Consider the following 15,765-nt stretch of genomic DNA (forward strand, 5'->3'; position numbering starts at 1 on the left):
ATCCGCACGAAGGCATCATGGGTAATGTAGTTCAATTCAAGCTACATACGTCTACATCCAAAAGCCTTTTGTCGTTCAAGCTATCCAACCACAATGCATTATATGAGCTACTTTTAGTTTTTGAATATTAATCACAATAAATTAATTTTATTTCCATTTCACTTAAAAAATCATGATATTAAATGAATGCATGAATAACAAAAGACAGTTTATTTTACATTTACACATTACACTGCTACCTGTACTTGTAAAAGAGTACATTTGAGAATGTAATAGTTTGACAAAGGATATTCATATTGACTCAGAGACTGTGAGCACTTTCAAGTCAGTCACATCAATTTTTTTTTTTTATTCTTTTAGTATTTTTCTTTTTCATAGTATTGCATTTAGTTGTTTGACATTAGCTTTTATCAATGCTAACTCCTTAACAGTCTTTAAAGGACTAACAAATGTTATTTTATTAGCTCTTTTTCCATTTTGTCTTGTAGTGTTGTTACTGGCTTTTCAGGTGCAGCTGTATTCAACACACATCCCTTGATTGCACACACTTGTTTTATATTCAACTCACTGCACTGCTCTTTAAACTACTAGCTCTGCTGCTGGCCTCACCTGCCCCCAAACAATAAAACTGCAAAAGACACAACTGAAAGAAGTTTAATAGATGCAATTTGGTTATTAGCTATTTTACATGAGAATGTCATGTATGTCAGTGTGATACATCATACAGCACATAACAACCAGTTTTTCCTGGGCAAAACCTGCATGGACTGCTCCTTGTATGTCATAGTCCAGGCACATCAAACTTAAATAGTCTCCTTGGTATTTGTTCGCCTTTTGACATGCTTTTCTTGAATTAAAAGCTCTTTTGTTTCAAAGAGAAATGACCATCATTATTATCAACATGAAGCTGATATGTGATTTTAAATTAGTTTTTATATTCTAGTGAGAGAATACCTGTAGCAAAATATTTTTAAGAGCAGCATGAAATATTATTGCACAACGTTTTTGTGATTTAAAGCTGCTTATGAGGAATAAAATACATTAATCCACATATTTGCAAATTTTACAAAGTGCAGGTGGTCTCTCAGATGGTGTGGGGCATGCTCAACATGCTTTGTATAAGTAGACAGCTAAAATAAAGGAAAATAAATAACAAAAAAACTCCTCCACAATCAGTCTCCAGCCCATTCACTCAACCACTCCTGGCAAACCCTCCTCTGCTCCTCAGTCTCCTCTTCAATCGTCTGTCCTTTCGTTTGTTTCTGCTTTTCCTCTTTTCTTCTAGCTCCCTTCTGTTCCTCCTCTTTAGTCTTTCTGTTCTCCAACAGGGCCTCCACAGTAGCTGGCAATGTCCGCAATGAGCGCTGTGGGAGCCATTTTGGGTCAACTGCTGGGACAAAGGGGTCTCCGGCGATGACAAGAAGATGCTGGGGTTCCAGGGGAATGTGAAGGAGGTAGGCATGCAGCATCATACGGTACGGAGAGTCGTCTGCTCCCAAGCTGTAGGTGAAGTCTCCAACAATGGGGTGGCCAATGGCGCTGCAGTGGACCCTTAACTGGTGGGTTCGGCCTGAGAACAGCAAGAAAGAGAAAATATGTAATTTACATAATATTTCTTAGAAAACTAAATCTGTTCTGTTGCTTGTAGTGTAGATGGTGAAACTACAAGTTTGACAATATCATTTGCAAAAAGTAACAACTTTATCAAAAAGACTCCTTATTTGAAAGGATAGAAATGAGCATGGTTACCAGTGAGTGGCTGCAGTAGCACCTTGGTGACAGGATCCCCGTCATACAATCCATACTCCAACACTGTTAGTTCAGTTTGACAGGACTTGGGATTCTCACAACCTGATGAAAGAATGAAAAAATGAAGTAGCACACACACACACACACACACACACATATATATATATATATATATATATATATATATATATATATATATACTTAAAATCAATGATGAAATACAGCGATTAACTCCCAAGCTAGCATGCCACCATTGCTTTAGCAAAAAAAAAAAAAAAGCATTTCTTTGTAAAATTGATTACGTATTCCAACCTGAAATGCATCACTGTTGGTCAAAGTTTTGTGCACACTCACAAATTGCAATTCAAGTCTGATTCATGTACCTTCTGTTCCCTCAATGCACATCATATGTGTTTTTCCCTCAGTGGAGTTCTTGCCAATAGAAAAGTCCAAAGTTTGCGTCTCATGTTCAACCCACCCACGAACCTGGGAAACAGAAGAAGCAATCATGAAGAAATCTTTATCGTTTTTTTTTTTTTTCACGAACCAAATTAGTGACAATTAGTCATTACAGCCATTACTTTTAAACATAAATACAGTGACATACAAAATTGATAGCCAAAGTTTGAATCTGATGGCCCACTCCTTTAGTATTTAGAATATAATTCTGCTTGTTGTGTACAACTATTAAATTCTTTTAGCATCAATTTAAGTTCTTCTTTGGGTGATTTTAATAAATTCTTTTTGTCTGTATGTATGCATTCAGATCTGATTACTGAGGCCACATTCTGGGGAGGTTTGGGACACTGGTGGCCACATCATGAAAGTCTAAACACAAATGTGTACAGGACCACATTGAGATACCACCCACCATATACACCATAGATATTTCTATTAAGTTCTGAAATTGCTTTAGTAGGCTTAGTCTATGATTTCTGAAGTTAGAAAAGTCCATGCAAGTGTCTAATGAACGTCTAAAAAAAAATCATAATTCAGAGGCATTCTGACTTGTGGTGCCAAAACTCTTGCATAGAGTTATAAATCCTAATAATTCTGCTGTAAGCACATAACTTTGTCTGTGTTCCATACCAGTGAAAGGTAGGCCTTGGTGACGGTGCGATCCTTGAAACAACGATAAGCCTTGCCGGCAGCAGCCTTATTTAGAGCAACACAAAGTGCTCCACTGGTGGAGAAATCCAACTGATGACAGAACCTGATGAAAGAGCATTCAAATGATGAGTAGACTGCTTTTTATCAGAACATATGTAATTAAGGAGATTGATTTATATTATTCCGAACCTAAATCCATAGTATGTGCTAGGGTCTGCCAGATGAGGGAAGCGGTGCTGAAGTTGCGCCTGCACAGTCTGTTTCTCATACCACATTTTGCTGTCAATACGGATGTCCCAGTGTTTGTCCACTACAATGTAGTCATCACTCTGGTAGAGCACTCTCAGGCTCTCCAGGCTTGCAGGCTCTACAGTCATCATGTGCAACTATCAATCTCTTGACTAAGGCAGCCCTGCAGGGAAACAGTGCTCTTTACTACGGATTTAAAAACAAGTAAGCAGATATTTTTGAGAATTTGAAATGTTGAGAATCTTATAAATTATGCAATACTATCCAAAGGGGCTTATTTCTTTGTCTTTTAGAGCATCTTCACTTAACTTATAAGAAGAACCAAATATATTTTTATATGTAAACATATCTGTCTGGACTTTATGACTGACTTCTTCACGAGTTGTATGTCTTCTACCTGCTTTAAATCTTCAACACTCCATCATGTTTCATTTTGTCATCCCATCTGCCTGTATTACCTTTTCCTATTTTGATCACTTTACTTTTAAATTCAGCCTGTACAAACAAAAGTCGCGATGTTTCCTCCCACCTGTTTTTTTCTGCGCATCTCTTTCTCTCACTGTTTTCTGCCTTTGCCGTCTCTTCTATATTCTGCTTAATGGGGTTGGTTTATGATGCGACAACAGATTTTCTCTTTCCCGTTTAGTTTTCATTTAATAAAGTAACACTATGCCAACTTCATTAGGGTAGTTAACTCATTGGTGGCCTAAAATCATACACTAAGGATAATGCACTTAGCATGTCAGCAGCGTTTGTTTGCTAACAGATATTTAGTAAAATATTACCTTAAGCTAACTGCTTTAATCAAATACCTCTTAAATGCGCAGCCTGAATAAACATAATAACTCACCGAAAATAATCAACGTGTAAATATTCCGAAATATATAAACACAATCACGTGGCAGACGGCATCAATGCGCAGGCGCGATGTCTTCTTCGAAGATTTCTAATCTTTGTTGTGAGTGTGTGTGATCAGGACATTACGCTCCCAACTGGCATGGAGCTACTTCCTCTTCAGAAAGTACTGGCGGTCATAGCTGGCACTACTGTACTTTAAATGCATTTGAAACACTTTTACTTCATTAGACTCCTTTTTTTTTAGACCAATTTATTTGACTTTGCCACATCTCAGAGGGGATTATTATTATTTTTTACTTCACCAATGATATGTGAAACGTGGCGACTGAGCTAATCATTTAAGCATTGGTGGCATTTCTGTGTCAGCTAAGAAGAAACAGATTCTGTCCCAACTAAGTGTTCAACGTCTGATCTGTTTTCTTTATTCTGTTGTGAATATAATATTAGTTCATGTCATTTGCATATCACTGTTCATTTTTTGGATGTATTTTTATAAAGAACTTTTATTTATCTATTTATTTTTTAAATTTCCAAATAATCTAACTGTTTCCTAGCGACAAATTCGATACACCGGCAATATTTATTTATTTATTTACGCCTGTAAATGACTTTCTCTCTCTCTTTCATCCCAATTGTTTTCTGTCGATTGAGGAGAGTATGGACTTTTCAAAGTCTGTACACCTAATTTATAATCCGTCTTTTTTTTTAACAGCTCTCGCTTTGAACTAATCTTTTATTATTAGATGATGATAAGCCAACCGCTAAAAGTCGAGATGTTTGGTGTAGGAACTATTCTTCAGGCCGCAGAGAAGACGGTGATATTTATTGACGGACAAGTATGGCAGAAAAACGTTTCACATAATATAACATAAGAAATATGGGTACGTAATTAATTCTAAGCTACAATTTATTTTTTATAGGAAAATGTTCATCCGGAATTGTGAAGACTATGACATATCCACTACTTTTCGTTGCGACATATTCAGTAAAGTAAGTTCGGATCGATGGTTGCTAGTGTCCAGGTAACCTGACAACCGAAACGGCAACGTTAGCTTATTCAAATCAACCACGTTAAGTTTGTTTAAAGCCACTGGAATCACAACACTGACCAAGTCAACACCTTTAATTATGTGGGGCGAGATCGACCCTCCGGTTAAAAAACAACCGAGTTTGTGTGAGATAGGATATAAGGGCGAAGCCTCAGAGGAACCTGTGGCACCGGTACTGACATCCCAGCAGAACAGACACGCTGACAGCAAGGAACCTCTGCACGTCACTATGGTGAGATGAGCTGATTCTTACACATGTAATGTAATACCTGCCTGGCCATTACAGGTTCATTTCAGTTTTAAGACTTTGCTGGATGCTTTTCTGTTTTTAGGGTGAAACCAGTTGTGTGGCTGCCATGATAGAGTCCGTAGCCATGAGTGGCAGCCCCGTGAAGAGCCAGCAGATAGGAGAGGCTGAACTGACCGTAGGGGAGCGCAAAGATGAGCTGCTGCATCAGTACCAGACCAGACCACTGGTATTCCTGGAGAGGTACCAAGTATGTGTCATCAAAACATCGTATGAATACAGTGATTAAAGCCTGAAAAGTTCTTTTTCATTCAGCTTAATGTTGGCAAGTTGAGGGAAAGATTAAAAAAATTATTTTCTGTGCTTGTGTGGTCATTTTTCAACCAGCTCACTTAGAAACTCAGTGTCATACAGCTCAGAAAACATGAAATTGTATAAATTTGTGGCAAAAAAATAACCCAAAATATGTTTAGTTCTGCAACTAGATCAACCATCTTTTTATCAGTATACTCAAAGAAATACAACTGGTTGATTTAAATGAAAAGGATGTGGAATGACAACGTAAACATGTTATTTTTGTTGGCTTAATCTAAAAATTGTCTGTTTAAAATAAGAAATCTATTGGACTATATCATATTTACATATTTTAGTTATGCTTTGAGAAAGGTTTGATATTTTTCTGTTAGAATTATCACATAATTTAGTCAAGGAGTTAAGAATATATCATATTTGTTGTTATTTTTACCTTCTCTAATTTTCAGGCCTGTCTGAAGCCTGAGCACCTGCCTGCATTTGCCCACGTCAGTTCTGACCCGAGAGCCCAGCACTACAGCCAGGTGGTGCGAGCCGCTGGACACACCAATAGGACCAGAGTCAGAAACCAGCGCTACGCTGCCCTCAGGGCTCTGCAGAGAGGTCGGGGCTCAGTGTTTCAGTCAGGACTATAAATGCAAGGACACCATGATTCCTGTCAAAGCAAACTTTAATTTTTAAAGTAAATTTTCATAGAATTTATATTTGTAGGAAACATTTTATTCACTAGCAATCAAAATAATTTTGGTTCTGAAAATCCACCATTGAGCTACCTGCTGCAGGCCTAACAATGTCTATGTGAAGCACAGTTAGTCTTTTTCTCCACAGATTGTCAATTTCTTTTCTTTGTTTTTAACCTCTTCTAGAGGGTAAATATTTCAGTGAAGAACAGATGCGGATAAGGGAGCCACTGCTGTATGAACAATATATTGGCCAGTACTTGACTGATGAGGAGGTGAATTTTCTTTCATAATCCAAACATTTCTTTTTACTTTTGGGGTTGCTTTGTAATATTTTTCCATCATTATTCCAGGTCCTGGAACGTTCCCAGGATGCCATGTTAGATGGTGCAGAGATGGCACCAGGAGGAGGGACAGGAGGGCTTGCCCACCTTCTCCTGGACTCCTACCAGGAACGACTCATCCAAAACCGCCTGCAAGAGGAGCAGGAGAGGGAGGATGATGCACAAGAGGAGGATGAAGATGATGATGGTGAGATTTTGTTAGGGTTGCAGACTGAATGGAATTAACAGAAAACAGGTTTTTAACAGATGGCTGTTTGTTTGTTTTGTTTTTCTTTGTTTAGATGTTGGAGTCCAGCGGACAGAATGGGAACCGACCCCAGCGGAGAAGGCTCTGCTCAGGGAGGAGTTCATCAGTCAGATGCACCAGCGCTTCTTAGATGGCAAAGACAAGGATTTCAACTACAGGTCAGCCCCAGTTCAATTTGAAGTTGAGTTTTTTTTTTTTTTTGTTTTAAAGAAAAATACAGCAGTTTATTAAAACTGCATCTTTGTGAAGAAGATACTGGGTGATGTGGTATCTGCTCAGGGGATAAAACAACAGCTTAAGTCCTGTTATGACCCACTTAAATCTCAACAAGCAATGTTAAAGCTCCACAAAACACTGCACTTCTGAGTGGATGACTCTTCAAATTACAAACTGGAGGAAAAAATGTTTGTTTTTACAGTGAGGTGGATGAAAACCCTGACTATGACAACTTGGACATCGTCAGCAGAGATGCAGAGGATAGATACTTTGATGAAGATGACGAAGAAGAAGAAGAAGAGGAAGAGGAGATGGAAAACGATCACGAAGAAGGGAAGATGACAGAATAATATCTGTCCAAATTTGTAATAGCTCATCTCTGCTATGATTGATCTGTAAATAAATGTACAAAAAAAAATGTTATTTTTTTCCCTCTCATTTTAAATCTGTTAACACAGGCTGCAATAAAGGTTTGGAATACTTTATTACAAGTATTACATTTCTTTTTTTAATAACATGAAATGGAGGACGTGCTATATTTGGGGACTCAGATGTTAACAGTAAATATAATGAAATAAAATGAATGAATTACTTCATTTATCCCAGAGAGTAATGGAAAAAGACAGGGAAGAAACCTGTCATATGTGCTGGTGGTAGACTAAATCATCAGTCATTATCTGGAAGAATTATTTCAATTTCAGCATGATTTACTAACCTTATGTAAGTGAACTGGTTTACATGGAAAAAAAATCAGATTATCAAGAGGAGCCTTGAACTCATAAAGCTCCCCTTGGTATAGAAAATTTGTTCGGCACAACACAGCAGCCAGACCACCATTCTGCCACCGCCATGCTGAACAGGACAAGTACAACAAAAACACAAAGAAACAAAAAAGATTACATTCTCTGAGAAAGGAGTGCATGGCTGAGCTTCACATTGCCAGCAATGTTGCAAATACCCTGGACCTGGAGAAATGCTAGCATCCAACACGGATGGTATAATCCTGCTCATATAATGACTGGGGCCAATGAGCATCCATCATACCAGCAAATTAATAAAAGCATTTATTTAATAAAATTTATACAAGTGTCATTGTGGCTTTTTTAATTTGTCCAGTTTCAAGATGAAATATTCCTCTTGTAATTTTAAAACTCTGAGTTGCATTTTAATTTTTTCCTTCTTCAGCTGATGTAGATCCATTGTTTCCACATCGGAGCCAGATGAAGCTCTTGAAGAGGCCTCTGCAATTTCTGGGGTCTGGCTGGTTTGGGGTGTGCTGTAAAAGGAAAAGTCTTTACTGTGCAAAATTTAGTAAATGGAACATTCTTGTTGATCTGAATACTGAGACTCGTCTTACCACACATTTGACGTCATCCCTTGTAAATGTGCATTGACGTTTGTGTGATCCTGATGTACCGGCACAGTCACAGGTATAGAGACAGGGCCTGTATAAATGATAGAAAACACTTGCATTTGACATGTTTCTCCAAAGCTTGCCACTGCATTTGGTTTGACAACTCACTCGGAGTGGGCTGGAAGATTTTCTCTATAATAAGTGGCTGTTCAGGTACTCTCCTCGACGTCACATCCCTGTCTTCAGCTGCACGTGGTTGGATGTTGTACTGAGATATTGACATGTCAAAATGCTCCTCTTTGCTTATTTTGCTATCCTTCCCACAACATATCTCCAACTCTCCATCTTCTTTCTCCTCATCTTAAAAAAAAGAAGAAAAATGATTAATTCAAAAACTGATGCAAACTCATTGGGTTACTATCTGCCTCAGTGTATAACTCAATCCATCTCTTTCTGTTTAATTGTGCATAAAGACGAGGAAATTGACATACATGAAGAGGTCTCAGTTTTGATTCCTCTCTGTCGATCTGGTTTTCCCTTAAATCCACAAGTTCTGGCGGCCCCTGCCACCAGTGAGGGCTGATTTTCCTTCGCTGATGTGAAGAACAGGTCATCCAGTGTTGCACTGCTGTTATCAGTCACTTCTTCGCTGTGATTGCCTGCACCCAAAGACTTATTCCATGTGTCTGCGCAGAAATAAAACAGCTCAGAATAACAAGCTCATTAGATTATACAAAATTTTTGTTTGTCTACATCAGGGGTGCCCAAGTTCGGTCCTCAAGATCTACCATCCTGCAACTTTTAGATGCAACCCTTCTCCAACACGCTTCAATCAGATGTCATTTGGATGTCATTCAGCTCTGCAGAGGCCTGGTAACGAGCCAGTCATTTGATTCAGGCGTGTTGGAGAAGGGTTGCATCTAAAAGTTGCAGGATGGTAGATCTCGAGGACTGGACTTGGGCACCCCTGGTCTACATTATTATTTCCCAACCTTCCAGCGGACACTCCATGAGGTTGGTCTGACAATCACTGTCGGCCTTAAACAGAGAAGAGTTTTCATTTAGAAAGCCTCCATGGGTTGAGTTCTTCATTTACATCATTTTTAACAAATCCAGACCTTATTGTATTTAAAAATGTGAAATTACATAAAAAATATATATTGTAAAGATAAAATATGACTGTTTTTATATAAAATATTTCGTAAAGCTGAGGGTACTTTCAGATTTGGTTAACAAGCTAATCTCTGAAACTCGTAATTTTTACTGCTGTTAACCCTGGGCCCATATTGTCCTACAGTGCCCCTACTGGTTACTTGGATATCAACAAAACCACAAAATAAACAAAGATCAACTATGAAACATAAAATTTATTCACCAAATTTCCGTTGGGAAAAATAAAGTATCTACTATTAACAAGGCGGTTGCGTTGCATGAAGCGGGAACACCAAGACGGCCCGCCTGCAAAGTCGTTTATTTTCATCTCCTTGGCAACGACCAGGGCGTGGAGACGTAACTGCATCATTGACAAGCGTCTCCCGGCAGCACGTTGCTCAAGCACCCATCTGTGGACTCGCTCCTCCAGCACTGGCCATCTTGCTTTCAGCCCACGACGCGCTTTCTTTGTTTTCTTCATAGCAGAAAGAATAACCTCTGATTTTCGCCAGTCCCTCGCAAGTTTCTCACTCACTCCAAACTTTCTTTCTGCAGCTCGATTACCGTTTTCAACTGCATATTTAACTACCTGCAGTTTGTAGGCTGCAGAATAGGATTTTCTTTTGAGCGGCATTTTGTTTGTGTCCAGTCTCAGTTGGCTTTAAGTTAATGGGTCCGCATCATTTACCGCCCGGGTGACCCGGCGGTGAGCCGGGTGGGCAAAGTGACCCCCTCAGATCCGACAGCTTGTTCGGCGAGAATGCCCCTTTTAACCACATGGGTCGAACAAATAAACCAGAATCCGTCCACAGATGAACTTAGAAAATGTTCATAATGTTAATGTGTGGCCTTTATTTCTTCAGTAGATCTACTTCGAAGTTATCTATAACTTCGAATTAATGATTCCTCAAGCAACTTCAGATGATTTTATGATTCTTTTAGCTACTTTAGCGAAGTTACTATTGAGATCTACAATGGACACGGTTGCACTTTACGGACTACAACATTAAAGAAATGCGTTTAAAACACTTATTATTTTTATGATCAGTTTCGCCCTTAAAGATCCATGCTTCTCTCTCTCTCTCTTTGTTTTCGCCCATAGAGTCTATGGTTTTGGCAAAGCCTCTTTCTACCGGCAATTTAATCGCCCGGCTGAGGGTAAAGGAGCGGACCCAGTGTTTTAGGTTTTTTTTGGCACTAAAGTCGCATTGTTGTTACAAGCCTAGAGCGCCCTCTCGCGGCTGTCGACGGTAACGTTTACTCCTTGGTTCATTTCAGTCAATTAACAGTTAAAAACATGGTAAATTATATATATTCTGGGTATATAGCCTATTAAGTCGCACTTGACTGTAAGTCGCAGGACCAGCCAAACTAATACAAAAAAAACAGTGTAATTTATTGACTTATAGTCCGGAAAATACATTTATCCATCCATCCATAGCAAGTAAAACAAAGGTAGCTTTCAATATTAGGTAGATGAAATACGGCATGAGATGAATTATGCAAAGAAACTACCCCAGTGAGATCTGTTTTCTTAATTTTAAAATCAGTTTCTAAGTCATTCATTTAATGAGAATGAAGGCTAACTTGATTCTTATTTGTAGACATTTAGGTAGAGATTTACAGGAACTAGCCCAAGAACAGTTTTAATATTTGGACAAATCAGCCAGTGTGAAAGCCTGTGTACATAGAGGGTGTAGTAATTATTTAGTAGTAGCATATTAAGCGCAGGGATGTACCAAACGCTAGTCAACAATGCGATACTGAGATCCACAGAGACACTTGGACGGCCATGAACTTTGGTGGTGTTTAAAAACATGTCAAAAGTCATCCCTCCCTCTTACCACTGAAAGCCTTTTGATGATTATTTTTACCTCCTTCTGCACGCAAAGTTTCTCAGGAGTGGAAGTAATCACTTTAGGGTCTTCTGCTGGAAAATAAATATGATATTTTTAAAACCATGAGAAGTACCCACATTTTCTAACACACAAACATTTGTCTCAGCAACAACATTTTGGTGGATAATTCCTGTAGGAAACATCACCTTTATTAGCCGTTTGGGCCGCAGAATTACCAGAGATGTCAGTTACATCTTCATCCTCAGTATCCAACATTTCCAGACTGTCATCTTCACTGTCACTCTCAAGGTTTTCTATGCCAGCTTCATCTTTTCCACCGTCTTCGCTCTCTTCCTCTGTCTCTAGTGCCTGCTCGTCATTACTTGAAAGCCAGTCATCATCTTTGACATCCTCTTCTTCAGTTTCCTCTGCAAAATCTATTTCTGATTCTCCTATGAGGACATAACAATGTGCAAAGGTTGTTTATCAATTAACATTTAATCTGCTGGATGTCTTTTGTATTGGTTTTAAGTTACAGCTTAAAGAATGAGCAGACAAACCGTCAGACAGTTTCTCCGGCTCCGGTTCCTATTAGAAAAAAACAACAAACACTTAATGTAACTGGGAAAGTTGTTTTACTAAATCAGAGATTATTCTGATGTTCAATTACCTGTATGGCTCTTTTTCCCTTATTATATCCTTTTGTGGACAGGTAACCTTGCTGTAATAAGTTAGATTGGACAGTTATTCATTTTCTAAAGATTTTATGGCATAAAATAAAAGATAATAAAAATCTCACCTCAAACCAAAACTGTAGAGGTTTCTTATTATAAAATATGCTAGCTTTCCATTTCTTAGCAGTACCCTTTCCCGCAAGGCACTCAAAAGCAGGTGGTGTCAGCAAATACCCCTCACACGTAATACACGCCTCACCTGATCCACACATCCACATCACAAAACAGAAAAAAAGGAAAAACAGGAAATAAAAGGGTTAGTAAAGGAGACTTCATGGAACCTGTGTTTTTTCTTTCTTGATTACTCAATAATTACACATGGCTGGAGTGGAACATGGTGGTTTTACTTTCAATCATTTACTTAACAAAATATTCAATAATTGTTATATTATTTTGGAAATTCAGCCTCAGTGGCTGTAAGCAACTTTTTCCCCATTTTTTTTTTTATTGTTTTCGATTCAGCAACACAAACCCAGACCATGACATTTCCACCACCATGCTTGACAGCTAATGTGTCAAACTCTTATCTTTTACCTGACTTTGAAACTTTGAAAAAAGTTGATCTTTTTCAAGGGTTTTAAACTTGCTTTTTCACACCTCATCTGCTTACCTCCTTCCAGCTTTTTGACATCCAGGAGGCCCTTTTTGGTTCCACAAACTACAGGCAATTCTAGATTTTGCAGAAAAAAATGGCGGATGCAGTTTATTCATCAGTAAAACTCTCCAAGACTGCATTACCTCAGTGCATCTTGCTATAAATGCTGTATGTTGTGAAAAGCACAAACCTGATGATACATGTTTGTATTCGTCTTTCTCCTCCTCTGCACTCTCTTGTTCCTCATCCTCGTGGACAGTTCCTTCTACAGTGTAACTGATTCGCTTTCTTTCTCTTAATCCAAGTCTTCTCTCTCTGGATTTTTCATCTTCATCTCCATTCTCGTGAAAGGCTCTTAACCAAGTTCTTTTCTTCTCCATTTAACCCCCTTTCCAAACTAAACAGTGTTGCACTCAGCCACAATTCCTCCTAAAAGGTTGTTGACAAGAGCAATATTAAAAAAAAGAAAAAAAAAAACAAGAAAGCATTTCTCTCCTGAAAGGAAGGCTAAATTTTTCTTTTCTTTTATTTTTCTTTTTTGCCTGGGTGAAAGTTTTTCAGCAGATTGACAGATGCAGGTTCATGTAGCAGCTTTTGTGGTTTGGCTGGTTTGGCCCTGAGGGAAAATGATGGCTAGCATTAGTCCATTGGAGCAATTAAACAACAATTCTAGTTGTTTGACTACAGAAAACTATTCTAATATCAAGACTGGAGTAAGAAACTGGGACGTGGGCATAGTCTTCTCTTTTATATTTTGACTCGTTTCATATAAACTGATTGTTAGTTTTCTATCAGACTGCTTCAGCGTGGGTTACAGGCCATTGTTGACCGTCTCAGCAGTGAAGGTAAATTAGGCAACTTTAAAATCAAAATGCATTTCTCACATGTCTGTGAGTTGTATAGACTTTTGTCAGGCTTATAAAACAGCTAGCCTAACAGCTAGCATTATTTTTTTCTAAAGACATCTTTGTTTCCAAAATCTTATCAATCAAGTTATTCCTGAATAATTTGTTATGAAAACTTTTGGGTTTAAAATGTGGCTGCTCCATTTAATACTTTAACAAAATTGTAAAACTTAATAAGAAATAAAACGATTAAACATCCTAGCCAAGTAAACCTGAAACCTTGATCTAAAATTAAATGCAAAGTAGCGGGGGTGATTCCCCCTTAGATGTCATTAAAAGGAAGCATGACATATTGCCACACTGAGCAGAAATTTTGGATTTGCATCCATACAGAACAAATGTACAGAACGACTAATGATTCATTTGCAATGGGGACTGCTTACAAAGCAACATAACAGTAAATATGAATATTAATCACACATCAGTCATATTTTTATCAATATCATAGGCTTAAAAAAATCTAACCTTCAAATTCTCACCCATCATTTGAAGGCCTGTTGGTGGGATTAGCTTTGCATTCTGTTAATTGAACTTCCCCTTGAATGGAGTAATTCTCTCATGCCACACATACATACTAAAAGAAACCCCAAGACTACATCCCAGACACCAACATACAACCCCCACAGACTACTCAGTTAAGTACTTTCATGCCTTTCCCTGTACCCACACAATGACCATCATACACAACCAGCCTGACTTTAATTACTTCATCAAACAAAGAAAGGCAAAAGAAACAGATGTACATATTTTTACTGACATGTATTACAGCCACAATTTCAAATACTGCGACTGAAAGGGCTTGAAGCACTGCAACAAGAAATCCTTTATTCATTTAGAGGTTTGCATACAGGAACATTTGCAAGTTGTTTGAGTTCATGGCCTGATGGCCAGACCTATTTACACGTTTACCTTTCAATGGCACTGCATGGCTAAACAAGGCTCTGATGACTATGTAAATAAGCTCTTTTAAAGGTAAAATCTTTTGCTGGCTTGTCTTTAGTGCAACTAAACGTGATGTGATTTTACTACGGTGGGCATTGGGTCAATAACGGTTATTAATCAGTAATACAGAAAAATACAAGCATTAATAAACCAAGAAAAATCCCTATATGAAGAGTTTAGATAACGCAGAGATGTTGTTCTAGTCCACGTGATGCTCTAGCAATTTTGATACTGCTTTTGGACTATTTTCCAACATGAAATAAAATTAACCAATATAAAATTAACCATCAACAGAGACCAGTCAATTTACCACATATATATATATAACCCCGACATTTTGAGCAATTTTCTATTTTTTTTCGGATACTGGAAATTCCGAGTTTTCAGGTGGCAGTGAATCAATCACGAATGTCGGGTAAGAAAAATGCCGCCAGAATAAAAGAAGAGGAGGAAGAAGAGTATTTTAGTAGGTCAGAGGAAACAATTTCACAACAGGGTGTTAGAGACAGCAGGGTCCCAGTAAGGACTATTTTAAAAACACATCGCTTCACATGTTTGATGCTGTGAATTTTTTTTAACTAACTAAAACTGTGTTGACTCGAGAATCACCGAACAAAACATCAGATGCGAGACAAAAATAAACCTTGTTTCCTGCACCAGTATGAACACATGTAGTTCACTGATTAAACGAAGTTAACCTAAGTCACAAATCTGGCTAGAAAACGAGACTGTTTCTCTTATTTTTCCTCATGAATAACACAAAACACACTGTGACATTTACCACTACCAACTGTGCAGCAATGTCTCAAAGCAGTGACTTCTAAAGCGGTTCAGCAACGAGCAAACTCACATTTAGCACATCAATTCTGTTTCTACATTTGTAAAACCGTACCGATGTTGGAGAACCTTATTTACATCTGTTCAAAATACACTAGATTAGGTCACTTTAAGAACACCAGTAAGAGTCTTACCTCCGCTATCCACAGCGCCGGTGAAATGAAACAGAAAGTTGTAGTTGCAGACACGCCCACTTTCTGACTCAGATCAGCTGTGCAAAACAAAAAACAAAAACAACAAAAAAACCTCTCTCACACACACCGTTCACTCTAAGAAGCTAATAATAATAATAATAACAATAAACAGACTTAATCGAAACAGTTTATTTCAAGATTATCTTAAAATCT

The 15,765-nt window shown here is 38.1% G+C and overlaps 3 protein-coding genes across 13 annotated transcripts; 1 reads left to right on the forward strand and 2 right to left on the reverse strand.

Annotated features, from left to right (window-relative positions):
• Positions 1-638: 638 nt before the first annotated feature.
• On the reverse strand, positions 639-4,043 carry rpusd1 (RNA pseudouridine synthase domain containing 1). Of its 5 annotated transcripts, none has more exons than XM_041995364.1 (6): positions 3,959-4,043; positions 3,049-3,271; positions 2,839-2,962; positions 2,133-2,235; positions 1,750-1,851; positions 639-1,570 (listed from the first exon to the last, which is right to left on the reverse strand). In XM_041995364.1, exons 2-6 carry the CDS (start codon positions 3,237-3,239, stop codon positions 1,173-1,175), a joined length of 918 nt encoding a protein of 305 aa, XP_041851298.1. In that variant the 5' UTR covers positions 3,240-3,271; positions 3,959-4,043; the 3' UTR covers positions 639-1,172. The 5 variants fall into 5 exon arrangements, with proteins under 5 accessions (XP_041851298.1, XP_041851283.1, XP_041851288.1 ...); XM_041995349.1 differs by having other exon boundaries at positions 3,049-3,294; positions 3,959-4,031; XM_041995354.1 differs by lacking the exon at positions 3,959-4,043 and adding an exon at positions 3,638-3,952 and having other exon boundaries at positions 3,049-3,260.
• Positions 4,044-4,761: 718 nt separating this feature from the next.
• Positions 4,762-7,544, forward strand: ccdc97 (coiled-coil domain containing 97). Its single transcript, XM_041974330.1, has 7 exons — positions 4,762-5,247; positions 5,348-5,512; positions 6,024-6,177; positions 6,441-6,529; positions 6,608-6,785; positions 6,880-7,003; positions 7,264-7,544. Exons 1-7 carry the CDS (start codon positions 5,095-5,097, stop codon positions 7,409-7,411), a joined length of 1,011 nt encoding a protein of 336 aa, XP_041830264.1. The 5' UTR covers positions 4,762-5,094; the 3' UTR covers positions 7,412-7,544.
• LOC121632619 (cyclic nucleotide-gated cation channel beta-1-like) lies at positions 7,529-15,579 on the reverse strand. Of its 7 annotated transcripts, XM_041974275.1 has the most exons (13): positions 15,553-15,579; positions 12,925-13,163; positions 12,750-12,809; positions 12,205-12,338; positions 12,076-12,126; positions 11,966-11,993; positions 11,612-11,857; positions 11,412-11,497; positions 9,408-9,453; positions 8,907-9,101; positions 8,584-8,775; positions 8,419-8,506; positions 7,529-8,337 (listed from the first exon to the last, which is right to left on the reverse strand). In XM_041974275.1, the coding sequence occupies exons 2-13, from the start codon at positions 13,112-13,114 to the stop codon at positions 8,151-8,153; spliced, it is 1,503 nt and encodes a 500-aa protein (XP_041830209.1). In that variant the 5' UTR covers positions 13,115-13,163; positions 15,553-15,579; the 3' UTR covers positions 7,529-8,150. The 7 variants fall into 7 exon arrangements, with proteins under 7 accessions (XP_041830209.1, XP_041830249.1, XP_041830224.1 ...); XM_041974315.1 differs by lacking the exon at positions 15,553-15,579 and having other exon boundaries at positions 8,907-9,074; positions 11,442-11,497; positions 12,925-13,339; XM_041974290.1 differs by lacking the exon at positions 15,553-15,579 and having other exon boundaries at positions 8,907-9,074; positions 12,925-13,339.
• Between the last annotated feature and the right edge of the window lie 186 nt (positions 15,580-15,765).

This window comes from Melanotaenia boesemani, chromosome 2 (assembly GCF_017639745.1).
Source record: "Melanotaenia boesemani isolate fMelBoe1 chromosome 2, fMelBoe1.pri, whole genome shotgun sequence".
Classification (NCBI taxonomy): Eukaryota; Metazoa; Chordata; class Actinopteri; order Atheriniformes; family Melanotaeniidae; genus Melanotaenia; species Melanotaenia boesemani.

What these genes read in the sequence shown, in the direction of transcription:
- rpusd1 (XM_041995364.1), bottom strand. Translation starts at nt 3,239, where the DNA reads ATGATGACTGTAGAGCCTGCAAGCCTGGAGAGCCTGAGAGTGCTCTAC. An exon ending in AGCACATACTATGGATTTAG is followed by an intron (nt 2,963 to 3,048) that starts GTTCGGAATAAT and finishes CTCTTTCATCAG; the next exon opens with GTTCTGTCATCAGTTGGATT. An exon ending in GTGCATTGAGGGAACAGAAG is followed by an intron (nt 1,852 to 2,132) that starts GTACATGAATCA and finishes TTCTTTCATCAG; the next exon opens with GTTGTGAGAATCCCAAGTCC.
- ccdc97 (XM_041974330.1), top strand. Translation starts at nt 5,095, where the DNA reads ATGTGGGGCGAGATCGACCCTCCGGTTAAAAAACAACCGAGTTTGTGT. An exon ending in AACCTCTGCACGTCACTATG is followed by an intron (nt 5,248 to 5,347) that starts GTGAGATGAGCT and finishes TTCTGTTTTTAG; the next exon opens with GGTGAAACCAGTTGTGTGGC. An exon ending in CCTCAGGGCTCTGCAGAGAG is followed by an intron (nt 6,178 to 6,440) that starts GTCGGGGCTCAG and finishes AACCTCTTCTAG; the next exon opens with AGGGTAAATATTTCAGTGAA.
- LOC121632619 (XM_041974275.1), bottom strand. Translation starts at nt 13,114, where the DNA reads ATGGAGAAGAAAAGAACTTGGTTAAGAGCCTTTCACGAGAATGGAGAT. An exon ending in ATACAAACATGTATCATCAG is followed by an intron (nt 12,810 to 12,924) that starts GTTTGTGCTTTT and finishes TGCAAAATCTAG; the next exon opens with AATTGCCTGTAGTTTGTGGA. An exon ending in GGCCCAAACGGCTAATAAAG is followed by an intron (nt 11,498 to 11,611) that starts GTGATGTTTCCT and finishes TTTATTTTCCAG; the next exon opens with CAGAAGACCCTAAAGTGATT.